Raw genomic sequence first — 16,692 nt, 5'->3', positions numbered from 1 at the left:
ATTCAACTCATTCTAAAACACTTGTCCGTATCCCAACTAAACATTCAAACAGGTTTTTGTGCACCATGTACCACAGAAAATAAGTATAGGGTCACTAAGTACAACTAGAATTAGGGCAGATTTTCTATATTTTTTAATGAATTTAAGGATTTTTAGTGTGTCTTATGGTTTATAAAAAAAACAGTAAGGGTCCCTTAGTTCAGCTTGTTTGATTTCCACATTTCTGGCTGAGATGCACCACAAACCGTAAAATAATTTGTTTTAAATCACTGCTAACATCTAAGGGTCTTTAGATGATCCTATGTGACAGAACAAATATTATTAACATTCTACTTTTTCAAAAGGTTTTACAAAAACCTTTATTGTCAATCTATAAACAATAAATTTCACTGCAGGCAGAAGTAACAAACAAATCTGTCACTCATTTCCTGTATAATCTAAAATGTTACTGTCCCAAAACAAACTGTAGAAGAAGTAAATAAATAAATTAATAATGGATTTAGCAGATTTAAAATGGAAAAAAAAGAAATTAACCCTTTTTGCTATTTAAAAACATATCTGTACACTTTAGGGACTTTTAATTTTTTACTGGAGGAATTTATTATTGGTTGTATTTATCTATGTATTATCTACAGTTCTTTTATTTTATTCTATTTTTTCTTTGAAATCTCATTTTCATTTATATTTCATTTTGTGACCCATTATTGATCATTTGGATATTTGAATGCTGGAGGATGGGGTGGTTAGTCGTGGCTGTTTTCATTGGTTTAGTAGTCAATGCTCTTTGGATAGATTGATGGATGGATGGACGGGGACGTCTCCGCCCCTGACAGGAAGCTATCATGAAGCTTTGATAGAAACGTGAGCCAATCTAGACTCCAAATGAAATATTACATCACCAAAAACAACGATTATGCATATTTTTTTATATAAGTTTAGTTTTCATTATAAAATAAGCCAGAACATCAACATTCAGTCCAGAAAAATATAAAATAAAAACCAATTCAAATGTTGAAGTCAACTTTTCAAATTGTTATGACATATTTTGGTGACACTGATGACTGAATTATAATTTTTTTTCTTATATTTATCAATTTCCCAAACAGAAAAAGAGTATTTACAAAATGAAATATTAGAAGAAAACTATCAGTTCATCTGAAATTAAACAAGTTCATCTAAGTGGAAAAAATGATGTTTTGGGGGAGAAGACAGGATGTTGCAGAAGACAGTTTGAATCAAAGGACAGCAAAGGGAACTTTATAAAAAGGATATTTTATTAGATCTGTTCTACTTTGAGACAAAATGATTTGACAGAAGTCGAGTTGAGTTCAATACTTTGGGTCTGACAGACCATCTTTTGTTCAGTTCTTTGTGGGACCCTGAGCTCCACCTGTCCCTCAGAGTCTTGGGGCTCGGGCAGCCTCAGTGCGTGAGGGACTTCCGTCCCTTCAGCATGCGCCGGAGGATCACCTCGATGCCTCCCTGCGAGCTGACCCTCTTGATCCAGCCGTGGGTCCGTTTACGCTTGATGTTCTTGGGCTGATATTCGGTGCCTCTTTTCCGGGTCCGGATCTGCTGGTACTGCCAGGGGAACCGTTGAAGCACTTCTGAACCCTCTGCTCTGGAAGTGAGCGGCCCCGAAAGTCTGGAAGGTGGGGAGGTCGACCCGATCCAGCTGCTGAACGGTCTCAGGTAGGATAAACCAGTTACTGCAGTAATGCTGCAAAGAGAACACAGATAAAGGCCGATTAGCAACTTATTATTCCCATACTTTGACATGGTTAACTGGTTTTTAACCCCTTCTGCCATTTGAAACTGTTTCAAAGGAGAAGGGACCGACCACATCTGTCCAAACTTTACATTAAGATCATTTATATTTGAAAATACTCTTTTTTTTTTCATGAACTAAAAATATTTAACATCAAAATTTATTGGAAACACGTACTTTGGTAGTTTCTTGGGACAAGGGTGTCTAAATATTTAGGCACAATAACCATCTTTTCTGCCAACGTGACAGAAAATAAACAGGCTTCAAAACATTGTTTTTAATTAAAAACTAAATGAGCACTTTAAGAATCTTCTAACTCCACTTCTATGTCGTTGTGGTCCAGAGGAAGCAGAAGCAGCTCACGTTCCTTCTTTCCAAATTCTGTTCTTCTCAGTTCGTTTGAACTTGTGCGAGAATTTCACTGCAGTATTAGGTCTGTGAACGCATCATTAGGGATTCTTTCTGCCCTGATTTCTAACCATTTTTCTAAAAAAGAAAATAAAAATAAAAAAAGGGACCACAATGTGAAAAATGTAAATTTCAGAGAAATCTAGTTCTAAACAAGTTGAACTATTTAGAGACATTTTTATTGGTTGGTCAACCTTCGCTTAACTTTATATCTGATCTCTAAGAAAAAAAAAGGGACCTATCAATTAAGAAATATTTGTTAATCAACCAAATAATATGATTTTTTTTTTATAGAGCTCAATTTTCAAGATGTGTTGTTGGCAAAACATTAAAAAATGTCTCATGCCATTTATTGCTATTGTTCAAAAATAGATACACTTGTTCTGACTTTCCATATATTTGCCACTTTCGAGGGGTTATCAGATGCACAAAGGAGTGTTGTGAGAAAACCACCAGGCTGAAGGCCGGCATCAGCTTCCCTCAGCTGCTCCCACCACTACATGTTCTGCTTCTCGCCCACAGAAAAGCTGTCATCCCTGCAGCCCAACCACTTTCAGCATCTCAAACTAGTAGATCTATAGGCTATTTAAAAGGTTTTCACAACACGGCGGCTTATGTTTGTCCACGTCGCTTCTGCGTTCACTGAAACTCCCACATAAACCAGTTTAGAATCTATGAGAATCAGGGCAGAAATGCCAAACCTACGATAGCCTCACGTGATGTTCTGCTTCTTTTCCCACTAGTTCTGCTCTGCAGCTTCTTCTGAAGCTGCTGGTGGTAGTAAGATCAGGTCTCGAGTAAAACATATTACAGGACAGAAATACTCGAAACAATTCTGGATTAGTCTGATTTTAGTTTTGGGACTGCTTTTCTACAACAAGATAACTGATCTGTATTGAAAGGATGAATCCCACTGTGTTTGGTGAGATTTGGGGCCAAATTCCTCCTTCCATCAGTGAGAGTAAGAGAGATGAAACGTAGCTGGATTTCCCAGCATGACCCAAACACATCTAAGGAACGAAAATGTGGCAATGTTACAAAAAAAAAAAACATTTCTGTACTCTGTATGCATTAATTCCAAACACAAAGGAGAATTTTCTTAATGAGCCTTTGTTTGTCTAATTCAGTTCAACATCCCTTTGATTTCCCACAAATTCAAAACTGTGTTTGGGCGTCTCTGTGTAGGGTTCTGCCTGAACTCAGATTGCACTTTGTTAAGATAAATAAAACAACAATAAAGCCTTTTTAATGACTTACACAAGTCAGAACTTTAACAAATCTAAAGGTACATTTTAAAAGATCTTTCTCCTCTGAAGGATAAATTTGGCCCGATTTAATTTGCTACTATTGATCATTTTGAATCCACATTAAAACCTTCACGTGTCGTTAACATTTTTCCCCACCAATAAATTAAAAGCAAATTTACCAAACCATCATAACGCATGTCTCTTTGACTATTCCAACCGTCTTCGTCCACTACCTTTTACGTATGGATTCATACGAATGTGATATTTCCATCGAATAAAAATGCATTTTATCAACAGCTCGTGTGGGATTTCCCACCATATTAAGAGATGCAGATAATCAGTAGAAGACGCGACTGGTTGTATTTTTAAACAGGCATCTCAAAGTCAGCCTCCTGGGAGAAAACATGCAGCCAAGCTAGCTCCGAAATCCAGGAACGACACCCAATACAAAGATCTCCAGGTAATTGTTTCATATTTATCATATTTCTTACCTGGGCCGAGAGATTATTCCTCTTAGACGGGAAAAATGAGACGCTAAAAAGCTCATTTTGAAGAACTTTATACGTTTTTATCGACAGACGATAGCTGAATGTCAAAGCACTGCCGACCTTCCCATGTGACCAACACTGATTGGTCCAGTCTTCTTCTTCTTCTTGTAGTTTAAATGGCCGGAGGAGCAATGACATGGTGCAATACCGCCACCTACTGTGTTGGAGAGTGCACCGGAGTGGGAGGCTTGTCTGAAAAAACTAAGAAAGAACTATAATCTCCTCAACAGTCCATTTCTCTTCAAAAAACAATAAAAACTCTGTTGAGGTTCTGCTCCCCTCCCAGAAACCTCCTCAAACTCAACCGCTCTCCCTCTGCCAATCGTACTTTGTCCTCCAGCTGCAGTCTTTCTTCCACATACGATTCAGTGACAAAAACTGATTCTTCCCCTTTCCCGCAATCACACAGACCAGTGGGATGTTTCCCAGTAAGTGTAGTGTATTATTTGAAGCCCATCCTCAATCGTGATATTATGATTTGATCTCTGGTGTTTGATCTAAGATGCGTATCTTTCCCTACTTTGTCTTGTATACTGAATAGATGTCATCCTTTCCTCTCCCTCTCCCATTGTTTCAGCCAGTCTTCCATAATACGCCTCCTAATAACCGTCCTAACTAACTTCTGTTCTTCCTAACGGAGTTTCTATCTCCACACCCCATTTCAATGCCTGCTTTGCCATAAATTCAGTGATGATGTAAATCTTGATTATATATGGATACATTTTTGGTTGTGTTAACTGATGTGAAACCAATTTTGAGACGTTGACATCATTCTGTCAAAATGTCAGTTATTTTCCTTTTTCTTTTTTTTACGAGTTACAAACAAGGCCGGGTGATGTTGTGATGGACTAGCAAACTGTTAAGGGTGGAGCCTTCATCCACCCTGTATCCACCCCGCAGCCCTGGGGGCCCCTCAGTACGCTAACATGCAGCGGTGTCAGACTGTCCTTTTTTTTACGGAATACTAACAAGGTTGGGGGTCGGCGTAGTCATGGTAACATTATTTTTAGCAGTACGAGTTTGTTTGCCCATGGTGCAAACATGGTTTGGAGTTACAGGAATTGTGAACAACGTGGCTATTGTGTAGCGTGTTACAAACATGTTTCAGATTTACTGTGAATAAAGTCTGACTGACTGATCTCTGACTCTTTTGTCTTGCTTAATGGGCCTCATAGTTCGGTGAGCTTTATAAATGACATAGGTTCTCAGCAATGGAGAGGGGAAGAGCGGCGGGGTTGCTCTACAAACCAACAGTCCAGCCCACAACTCAGAGATGAATATCTAATGAATTCTGGCCGCTTTGCATAAACTATGTCCTAGAAAACCACACAGTTTCTTGATTTAGTCCAATTATTACAAAAAAGACCATTGGGAACGCTTTTAACATAGATCAAATGATGATTGGAGTGAGACTTTACAGAGGACTTGAAAATGTGGCCTCTGAATTACCCCCCAGGATGAATTGCAAAGGCTGAGCAGTAAATATTCCAAGTGTGGACTCTAACACATCGACCATTCTGGTATTATTTGAACTAGAAATGAACTGTTATTCTAATATCAATTCAGAAGTGTTGTAATGAGATGAGATGGAGTGATGCGCGGCTGTGGTCATGACGCATGAATGCAGCGTAAAGTCATGCTTATTACACGCATGATCCTGCTCCTTCCTCTTCAGATAAAAAAACAACACCTTGACCATCAGCGTGAACGCGGGTACGCGCGCCCCGTTATCCAGCCAGCCTTAGCAACAGGAAAAAGCAGCCTTTCCCATTGGCCTCCTTCTCTCTGCTCGGCTCCATTCGCGTCCCCCCCACCCGCGCTGTCTATCCGGCAGCGAAAATGCGCGAAGATTGCTGTGGCTGCTGCGGAGTCAAGGACAGCGAGGCTGGGCAGGGTTCGGCCCAGATACGCAGTGGATGCTGAGGAGGGAGGGCGCGGGAAGGGCATCTCACTGACAGACATGCAGTCAACACTCTTGCATGGATGAAACGCTCCAAAAGCTCTCCGCTGGCATCATTTTTAGAGACATGATGGTTGCGGCAAATGCAGTGCGCTTCTCACCTTAATCATCATCGTATTTCTGCAGGTAAGGATTCGATGTTTGTTGCCTTATTTATGAGCAAAATTGCAGATTGTATTGACTGCCATTTTAGCTGCATGAGTTTGTTAAACGCCTTTGATTATTTTAAATATATTTTTCGGGGAGGGGGAGGCAGTAGGATTTATGCACATTTTCTGCAGGATGCGGCATGTGACTCAGTGTTTGGAACCTGCTGCGCCACAGCTGATGCGCGCCGTCTTCATCAGAAAGTAGGTTACAATAGGGCCTTTTTTGCACAGAAAAAAAGAAATAGGTTACGCTCGGTGCACGTGCGGACGAGCTCTGCGCCGCAGTGTGATGGAGATGCAGCCAAATGTGTTAGTCTGTCCACTCTGCAGTGCAGATCGTCTGGTCTGAGGGTCTGTGGTCATCAAGAGCCGTGGGTGGGACAACCCGAAATTGTATTTGAGTACTATTATTCAAGTAAATTAAAAAAAAGGGAATCCCTGCTTGAATGTGTCTGATTTAGAAGAGGATGGAATCAGGCAAACTATAAATGTAGATGATTGTGCAAATTCTGACATCAAAGTGCAGTTTATATTACCCGAATAAAACTGAACACCTCTCTTATTTAGTGGCAACAAATTTTTCTTTGACTTATTTAATAAATTAGATTTTCTTTCTATCAGATATTTCCCAATATTAAAAATTGGGATGTTTGGCCATCCCCATAACCCTAATTTCTTTTTCTTGAAAGAAAATAAATCTGTAAATCTCATATTTTGGTTACAGTTATCTGTTTATGGGGTTAAATAAGCATTGTTGAATCACTTTCTGCATTAAAAAGCATCACAGAAATCAAGTCTGGCTTCCTCTGAGATGTCAAAATATCTTCCCATTCCTTACAGGTTAAAGCTTGTTACATCTTGATAGTGTTGGATAGTGGAAGCTGAGCAATTAGATGCTTAAATTTACATTTTTATGCAAGTATCTGCTAATAATTAGGAAGGAACCTGGCTTTAGAAGAGGTGGTGTCTGACATAATAAATCAAAGCTTAAAAAGGGGAAAAAAAATCGTAACTGTTTAGGTTGCCAGTCAAAATAAAGATGTTTATTTTTTTTTTAGCGATATGACTGGACTCGGGTCCTCTGGTCCTCTCGGATAAATGTGCCGATTATGTGATTATTCATTCTTACCACAGATGTGCCAAAAACAAAACAAGGATCAAGACAAAAGAAATCTCATTGTTGCAAAGAGTATTATTATTAAAAATCTACTCTTAAAATTACAAAAATACAATGAAGTTGATGCTTCAAACTAGTCTCAAGACTAGAATTTTCCCTAAAACTAAAGGAAATGCAACAGAGTTACTCATTTCTCTCCTCTCCTCATCAGAGAGCTTTGGATTGCTGTTGGAAAAACGTTGGATTTGATCACACGATGTCACATTATGGCATAGAAATGGTAAATCTCAAAGTTGTATAACTAGCAAGGAGTTGCGAAATGTTTGGGTTGGGGTGCTGAGCTGCACTATTGCCTCTTAAAATAGCTGAAATCTGTAGCAGAAAGTGATAACTCAGGGGTCATCATCAGAAAGGCTGAAACCTTTTTTTTTAATCATTTATTCTGACCAAACAGAAAGAAAAATCCTGAGAAACATACACGTGTGACAGTTGACAGCTTGACAACAGTTGACAACAACAAAAAAACTTTATCTAAGAAGCTGAATGTTGTGTGTGTGTTTTTTAACCAAAATGACTGAAAACCTTCTTCAGATCTTTGAAAAGGAAGAGGATCTTTGTACTTCTCAGTCTTCATACAATTCAGAAATATAGTATATGTGATGGCTGCATCATAGTCCTGGAATCTCTTGAAAATTGACAATCCGAGCTCTTACCTTGGACTTTGACAAAGTCATAAACCTTGAACAAAAATTTCTGGAAAATAATAATAAAAAAGAAAGAAAATAATTAAAACAAAAACATCTCTTAAATGCATGTTTTTAATGTTCTCTGCTCCTCAAATGGGTTTGTTTAGCTTCTTGCTTTTGTACCACATGTTCAGTGAAATGTAGTCTTTTCCAGCAGGTTGTTTTTGCAACACGCGGATCTTCTGTTTCTTACAAATTTCTAAAATAAGTCTGAAGAAGAGGATGATGGTCAGCTCACACCTAAGGCATCTGAAGTTACTGACCTGAGACCTTTTCAATGGATGAACAAAATCCAAAATTGTGATATCTGCCAAACTCCAGCACAATAATGCGATTTTTATGGGTTAAGAGGTTTATTTGATTTATTCCTTTAGTTATTTTCTGTATTTCAGTCTGATGCATTGTGCCCTTATTTCGGAAACCAAAAAAGAAGACGACCAACAAACGTGCTAGTGTTAAAACAAACAAAAAAATCACAAACTAAAAGCATGAACCATAAAAAATGCCAAAGACAAGGTCACTCTGACATAAAATATAGCGAGAGAGATAGAAAGCATTATAGTGTGCTGTACACGACTGATAAAATACCTGGTCTATTGCACCTAGAGTGAGTGATGCAGTGATGGAGTCTGAAGTGACTGACTCATCACGTGATCAGCAGAGATGTGCAGCTATGTTCTTCCTTGGCGCCGTTTCACAGGTTGTCTGACAAGAGAGCTGTAAGCCTCAGCATGTGCTTAGGTGTCTCTTTCCATGCTGTTTCCAGATAATAGGCAGCCTGGGGTTGTGCAGAAAGAAGGATGCCTGAACATGTCTTCTTCCCTCAGCTGTGAAATCCTAGTCAAATCTCACAGGAAACAACAACTGTTGCACTTCTGCCTTATCTCCCATGGAAACGGAAATTGAAACGCTGCTGTCAGTCAGTCAAGAGACATCCACTGCTGTAGAATATTTCTTATGCATTGGTTCTGACCGTGTCACATGGAAGGGTTACTGATGGTAAATATTGGTCAGTCCTGATTGGCAGAAGGATAGGCTTTGTTGAGTGTATGTTGATGGCCGTGGGATGTTTTGCGCATCTAGCTGCTTCTCCTCCCAGGTGAGCGTCGTTCTCAGGATTTTCAGTGTTTGTGCTCTCGGGCCGTTCTCAGTTCCCTGACCATGAATATTTGACTCCAAACGTGATGCATAAACCACATTCATTGTAACTCTGTTGCTAGGAAACAGCTCGAGTTTGGCCTGATTTCTTTCAGTGGAGCAGATTGTAAGCACAGCTACACATCCTTTAAAAATACTTGAGGAATCTCAAAGACCCACGTTGCTGAAAATTGTGTTTTTGGTGTTCTTAACATTTCTAGTAGCATTTTTCTCATGGTGGAGGTCATTTATAAAAACTTTTAAGCTTAAAATTGTATTTCTGAGTATTTCTTTGTTCGAGTCGAAAATCAAGAGCAGATGTAAAACAATGCTATTTGAAAAAGAGCGAATTCGTGACGTAGAAGCTACAATCGGCAAACCACAAGCTTCCCGCTCTGCTCGATTCCGAGTCATCTGCTTGTAGATGACTAGATCGTGCATCTTCCTTTTCCTTGTCCGAGCTGGCATCTAGCTCAAAACTGTACAACTGGATAGCTCCAGCTCATTGTTGTTGAACCGGTAGTGTTAGGTTGTGTGTGTGTAAGCTAGTGAGAGAGAGTGTAAACAGATGCGTGACGGAAAGTTTGCCTCTGAGTTGTGCAACTCAGAGGCAAATTTCTAATTAACTAATGCCGTTCTGCAGAAGCTATGTCCTAGAAAACAACACAGGATTTTGGACTCAATGAAAAGACCACTAGGAACGCTTTTATGGAAGAAAAGTTGAACGGAGCTGGATTTTTAAGATGTCAGAAAAAATAAAGCAGAAGCATTTTAGAAAAGTGCATGTATGTGTGTGTGTGTGTTATTGATGCAGGGAGGAACCATGTTGACCAGCATCACCGATGGGATTCTGTGTTGCCTCACGGGGAAGACAGACAATCTAGTTTTGCCTCTGGAGTCGTCCAAGCCCTCGGATGGATTTGAATTTGTGGAGGTTAAGCCGGGGAGGGTCCTGCGAGTGCGGCACATCGTCCCTGAACGTCAGCCCCTAGAGAAGCAAGCTCCAGGCAAGCAGAGGACAGATGTGGACTGCAATGACAACGACAATGACCCCACCGAGGAACCTAACAAAGACTCCGACGTCGGTACCAGCGTCCACTGCAAAAGGAAGATCAGCGTTTACCGTGACGGCCAGCTGGTGATTGAAAATCTCGGGGACGTTTTGCACTCTGAGATCTTGCAGTGCCAGGATGGAGACTTGGAGCCCTGCAGCACCGTGGAGGTGGAGCTGGCTGACTACAGAGAAATAGCCTCCTCTCCCGACCCTAACCCTGTTCCACTTCCGGGTCCGGTACATACAGGGGAACAGAAACCGGCTCCACCTCCCCGCCGCCGTCGCCGCAAGCCCAAGCGCACAGTGCTAATCGACTCAAAGAGGGTGATCTCAAGCTGCAAAGGAACACATTCAGACGTGGCACTGTTCTTTGTGCATGGTGTTGGAGGCTCTCTAGACATCTGGAGCAGCCAGCTGGACTTCTTCTCTCGCCTGGGCTATGAGGTCATCGCACCGGACCTGGCAGGACATGGAGCCAGCACCGCTCCACAGATTGCAGCTGCCTACACCTTTTACGCTCTGGCTGAAGACCTGCGGGCCATTTTTAAGAGATACGCCCGGAAACGCAACATCCTCATCGGCCACTCATATGGGTGAGGACCGGAAGAAGTTCAACCCGTGATCAGAAAGAATCCAAGCACAAACATTCCTTATGTTGTTTTCCAGAGTGTCATTTTGCACGTTCCTGGCCCACGAGTATCCTGACCTAGTCCACAAGGTGGTGATGATTAACGGAGGGGGGCCCACAGCTCTGGAGCCCAGCCTCTGTTCCATTTTCCAGCTACCTTCCTGCGTCCTGCACTGCTTGTCTCCGTGCCTGGCCTGGAGTTTCCTAAAGTAAGTTCTGCCTAAAGGTGACAGACAGTAAATAAGGAAGACATCACGTAACTTATTAGTAACGTGGTGTTACTGTCTGCGGAGGCAGGATCCACAGACGAGCCAACAGAAATGTACACCACTATACTTATACTAACTTAGTCTAAAACATCAAATACTGAAACTCAAAAGTTTCTTTTACTTTGACAAAAGTATGTTAACACCACATGCAGGGTGATTGTAGTATAGCATATATGTGAACCGCAGTAGAGTCAGAGATGTTCAATAGTCCTCCTGTGGAAGTTTTCTCAAGTCTTCCATCAAAAAACCATGAAAAATCTTACTGAAGAAAATTTGTGACGCAACGAGACCTCAAAAGGTGAACCACAATAAAGCGAGGGACAACTGTACTTTAAAAAATCCCTGGGAACGTGATATCTTGCAAGCTCAAGAGTAAGAAAACTGAAGAACGTTCATTTGTGTATTTTCTTGCATTTTTGCGTCTCCAACTAGATGCACATTGTTGTGGTCCAGTGAGACACAAACCCCTTTGAGCATGCTAATGTCTACACAACTCTTTACAAACTTTGATCCTTTTTTTGGGATTTGAGTTTTTTTCTCTCTCCATCAGCTGCCATTACAGCACATAGTTCACAAAAAATGGCCGTTTGCTTTCTTTTAAGACATTTAAGTTTAACTTTCCTTACTGATCAGCTGGTATTTCCAAATTCGCAGTTCAGCATATTCTCCGAAGTGCTAATTATTACATCAAATCTCACCATAAACCTTCCTTAAATTGACCTTAAATGTAGTCAAAAAAAATTTTTTGAATTTTTTTTAAATAGTGAAGCAGTTTTATTGTCTTAATGTACATAGAAGGAAAGAACATGTTCATTTTGACACTACAATAATCTGTATTACTCTTGTCCATTTTTTATATACATTTTTGACAAAAAATATAGTCTTAAATATATTTTAGAGGAAAACCATTCTTGTAATAATTACAGGATTTATAATTTACTATATAATATCTAGACATTTCTTATTTATGCTTTGTTCTACATAGTTCATAAATGTGTCTTGATACTTTCCTGTTTTACTTTGACTTGGTTCAGAAAAACTGCTTTACTTACAAGAAAAGTCAAATTTACAGTAATTCCATACATTTTTAGTTGAAGTAATAAAATACATAATGCTAGTTTGTAGGAAAAAATAAAAGCTTTAAATCCTCCAAAAAATAGGGGATTCTTTTCAGTTCCAGACCTGACTTTTCCTTCATTATGCCTCCCTCACTCTTTCCTACTTTCAGGGCTGGATTCGCTCGCCAAGGAGCCAAAGAGAAGCAGCTGCTGAAGCAGGGCAATGCCTTCAACGTGTCACCGTTTGTCCTGCGAGCCATGATGAGCGGTCAGTACTGGCCAGAGGGGGATGAAGTGTACCACGCTGAGCTCACGACGCCCATCCTGCTGGTTCACGGCATGTGTGACAAGTTTGTGCCTGTGGACGAGGACCAGCGCATGGCTGAGGTACTGGTCCGTCTGCGCACACACCTCATGACACGGCAGAACACAGGACTGGACTCAGATGCAGCGTTTAAGGTCGTTTTAATTCTTAGATTCAAGAATGTTAGGCTTAGATTTGTCAAGGGAAGTCACAAGACAAACAGGCACAGGACACAGGGAAACTCAGGCTATAAATACATGAGGAGGGGAAGCACAGGTGGACACGATCAGGGATGATGAGGCAGGCTCAGCTGTGGGGAAACAGACAAGGGCAGGGAGAGGAAGGTCTGAAACGAGAGGTGGGTTAAACCTTCAAAATAAAACAGGAAGTGTCACACGAGACAACACAAGTGACGGACAGGAATTTGACGAGACATTACACCTCAGATGAAACATAAGCGCTAGACGACACGATGAGATGGACATAGACACCAAACAAACAACTTAAAAGCTCAGCTGTCACAAAAATCCCTGCGTTTCAATGCTGTCCAAGAATCTGCGAATTCTGATGTTGTGAGGAGACTTCACTGCCGCTGCAACCAAAAAATATCTTGATTTTTCAGATATGAAAGTTTATGGTGTCTTAATCATCAAAACAAGCAATATTTACGACTTGGATCTTGAAAAACCTCCTTCTGATTGACATAAATAATTCTTTGATAAACGTTCTTGTAGGCAAAGAATAATGCGGCTGTTTCATGGGTTTATGGTGGACACGCCTTCATGGGGCATGTTACCTGCATAAACAGCAGTCATCCTCTCCATTCACTCCCAGTTATAGATTCAGGCCGGTTTGCATAACATTTCCTTTTCTTTTTGTTTCTAAATGAAAACCGTCATTTTGTTCATTTCTTTATGCGACAGCTGCTACATGCCAGTCTGCCACTAAATTAGTCAGTGAGAATTTATCATGCTGCCTGATCTTCAAAAAATAAAAAAATGGACAGACTTACATGTTTACAGGTGAAAGTGTCATTTCCTCTTGTAATGTCACACGTTTGTCCCATTTTGACGTCTTTTTCAAGTATTTTAGATAAATCTTCTTGAAACTGAAATAAACCGACTTTATTTGAGCAGGGATGTAACGCCCGTGTCGCACAGCCACTACGTACATTTTGCCCATTTTCCATGTATGAAATTTCGGTCTTTGGTGATACATGTGCGATACAATATCCGTAATATCATACGTGTTTCTCGCGTTTGTTGATATATACGTGTGTACATACACACACACACACATATATATATATATAAACTCAAACTCAAACTTTATTTATTTATATAACGCCTTTCATTTCAGTTAAAAACACAAAGCGCTTAACATAAAAGCAGATAAAACAGTCATAAAAAATGAAAATTGTTAAAAACAGAAAACAAAGGACAATCACACAAAGATGGGACCCCTCCTTCACCCCCGCCCCACCCAGTTCCCCCTGTAGAACCCTGAACAGAAACAAAGAACTGCAGCTTAAAGAAGGTCTGGCTTGGGACTGCTGTGAGGAAACGATATCATGGGGATCCATTCATTCCAAAGCCCATCCGGAGCACAGGGGTCATTACCAGCAAGACTGGGCACCGCAGCAACAGCACAGCATATATATATATATATATATATATATATATATATATATATATATAAAAACACCAAAAAACAGGATTTTCATCTTTCATTTTAGTCTAGCTTCAGTTTAGTCTGTTTTTTTAATCTGAAAACATGTTGCTTTTCTTTTTCTTGTCCTTTTTCTAGATCCTTCTGTTTGCATTCCTCAAAGTCATAGAGGAAGGAAGTCACATGGTCATGATGGAGTGTCCAGACACGGTCAACACGCTCCTCCACGAGTTCTTTCTGTGGGAGCCGGACATGTCCAAAAAGAGCAGCTGCAAGGCAGACGTGGAGAAGACAGTTTCCGCCTGTGAGACCCTGACCACACTGAAGCACCACAAGTCTGTGGACAAATAACCTCCAAAGATGCTCTTTTTTTTTGTGGTGGCTGAACCAGGCAGAAGGCCTTTTTTCAGCAGCTTGGCGTGCGTTGTCAAGAGCGATGATGAGCTTGGTCGCATCTTAAGGATACAGATGACCGCTGCTTCTGAAAGATTATAAACAGGAGGAAACCTGCGATAGGAGAAACAGTGGCAGGCTGAGTTCCTGCTACATATTTGAATACCAGTCTGTGCTCCATGTTGCTGCAGAAGCACCTGGGGCTCAGAAACTGCCCTCTTGTGTCTGTGATGAACTACTACATAATGCAAAATACAGGCTCTTCTTCAGATGATGTCCTCAGTAGATCCATGTCAAATGTGCTGAATTCTTTAAGATGCGTTTTGCTCAGGTGGTCAAGTGCGGCTCATAAGTAGGTTCGCCAGATGACTCATCAGTCAGGGCGGTTGTAGGAAATTGATCAGACATTAAGAATGCTGCTAAAAGATGGGGGAAAAAATCACAACTCGAATAGAAGATATCGCTAAACAATTTTTAGGATTCAGGCAGAATCAAGCTTGAATCCTGCAGTGTAGTACACTAACACCAACTCACAAAAACTGCAAAGTACTTTTCCTGTTAACCAAAATTATTATATCTATAACCCTTCAATTTCATATCTAAAATAAGCCATGTTTCAGCGTTAAGCACAAATTACTCAGATCATTGCTGCATGAAAATGATGGAGCATTCATAAAACATTCCTAAGACTGGATGCACCGCAAAAAATCGTACAAACCAACATTAAAAATATTGATTATATTTGATGATGATGATTATTATTAAAGGATACTAACAGTACTAAGGCCCTGCATGAGTTCAGAATACACACATATATGGTGGTTGTTGCAGACAGCTGGACTGGTGTCAAAGATTTCTGCTTTAATCAACTGACTGTTCCTCTTTACGTGTCTGTAAGTATTATTCTGTTTGTTCCACCCGGAATTGACAAGCACTTCCAGAAGGGTCTCTGCTGTGTAACTACAAAGCAACGGTGTGCTCCTCTTCTCTTCTTGTCCACTGTGTCTATCAGTCTTTGTGTCAGGCTGAAGGGGGTTTTCTCGGTGAAAGAAATTCATCTGTGGATGCTGATTTGTCTCACAGTGAGACAGCGTGGTTTGAACAAATGCACAGTCAAGGCTGCGCTCTCTGCTCATCGAGCAAAGCGCATAAATAGGTTAGTGGGAGATTGGATACGGACTAAAGTTTGTGTATTTAATTGGTGGTCGTCTATATATTTATATATAAATATATGGTCGTCTGTATATGCATTTATTTGAACATGGATGCAAAATGGACTTTACTCAACTGGAACTTACCTGAAAGGAATTAAAGACTTGGTTGAGCCCCTCCAAATCTTATTTTTCTCTGAGGACTTTTTGACAACCAACAAGTGCTGCTGATGTACCCTTTGGTGTAAAAGGTGAGTCAGTCTGTGTGGACTACAGGGTGCACATACTTCCTCTTATGCTAAAAGTGTGCATATACAAATTGTCGTGAGTGGCGAATCTTTTTTTTGTGGTTAAAAAATTGTCTTGATGTGACAGTTGTTCATGTGAATCACAATATATATGCTCTGCCTGAATGTAGATGCATATAAAATAAAATTATTTAACCTGTAAAAACAATCAGTGACTTGAAATAAAGCAGATGTTCACCACTGAGACTTGTTTCCATGTTTGTCTATTTCTAGTAATTCTCCCCAATTGTCCAGAGGACATGGGACTTTAATATTGGGGTAGTGAAAAATATATAAAAAATAGACATTATCTAACCCTGCTTGGCCCATATTTACACATTATAAATGAGACTACACATACATTTTTATGAAATACACTATTTGGTGTTAAAAAACCATTTTATTATACCATTAGTTATTACCATGACATCTTTTATATTCTTTGGATATGTATTCTTTAAAAAAAAGTATTTTTCTTTCTTCAACAACTTTGACTTTAATCTCTGATTATTTGATATTATTAAAACGTCCAAATGAGCATCTTGGTTCTAAACTATATAAAATCGTTGAAACTATTCTCCTTTTATTTTGTTCTTTAAGAAATGTTGTTGTCAGAAACCAAAATACATTTTACAATAATTCCTGCAACATGAAAAGAGCAAAGCCAAAAGGGAGTCCACAATTCTAGGTTTAAAACCGAACCGTATGTTACACCTATGTACTGAATCCTGCGTCCCTACCACATAACAGTATGTTTACGTCAAATTTGTCCAACTAAATTAATGAAGGATTTATTATGT

General features: G+C 40.0%; 2 protein-coding genes across 3 annotated transcripts; one reads left to right on the top strand and one right to left on the bottom strand.

Annotated features, from left to right (window-relative positions):
- Positions 1-1,422: 1,422 nt before the first annotated feature.
- mrpl34 (mitochondrial ribosomal protein L34) lies at positions 1,423-1,779 on the bottom strand. The gene is made up of 2 exons (XM_078935458.1): positions 1,772-1,779; positions 1,423-1,720 (listed from the first exon to the last, which is right to left on the bottom strand). The coding sequence occupies exons 1-2, from the start codon at positions 1,777-1,779 to the stop codon at positions 1,423-1,425; spliced, it is 306 nt and encodes a 101-aa protein (XP_078791584.1).
- A 2,085-nt stretch (positions 1,780-3,864) lies between these two features.
- On the top strand, positions 3,865-16,097 carry abhd8a (abhydrolase domain containing 8a). 2 transcript variants are annotated; one of them, XM_078934811.1, is made up of 5 exons: positions 3,865-3,883; positions 9,895-10,727; positions 10,801-10,971; positions 12,260-12,476; positions 14,200-16,097. In XM_078934811.1, the coding sequence occupies exons 2-5, from the start codon at positions 9,904-9,906 to the stop codon at positions 14,410-14,412; spliced, it is 1,425 nt and encodes a 474-aa protein (XP_078790937.1). In that variant the 5' UTR covers positions 3,865-3,883; positions 9,895-9,903; the 3' UTR covers positions 14,413-16,097. The 2 variants fall into 2 exon arrangements, with proteins under 2 accessions (XP_078790937.1, XP_004078994.1); XM_004078946.5 differs by lacking the exon at positions 3,865-3,883 and adding an exon at positions 5,672-6,057.
- The last annotated feature ends 595 nt before the right edge of the window (positions 16,098-16,692 follow it).

This window comes from Oryzias latipes, chromosome 17 (genome assembly GCF_053564925.1).
Source record: "Oryzias latipes strain Hd-rR chromosome 17, Olatipes_Hd-rR_3.1".
Taxonomy (NCBI): Eukaryota; Metazoa; Chordata; class Actinopteri; order Beloniformes; family Adrianichthyidae; genus Oryzias; species Oryzias latipes.
Note: the sequence above shows the minus strand (reverse complement) of the source record. Positions and strands in the feature narration are given on the sequence as shown.

Excerpts from the sequence above, each read along its gene's own strand:
- abhd8a (XM_078934811.1), top strand. The coding sequence starts at position 9,904 with ATGTTGACCAGCATCACCGATGGGATTCTGTGTTGCCTCACGGGGAAG. Across the intron at positions 10,728-10,800 it reads CTCATCGGCCACTCATATGG|AGTGTCATTTTGCACGTTCC; the intron begins GTGAGGACCGGA and ends GTTGTTTTCCAG. Across the intron at positions 12,477-14,199 it reads AGGACCAGCGCATGGCTGAG|ATCCTTCTGTTTGCATTCCT; the intron begins GTACTGGTCCGT and ends TCCTTTTTCTAG.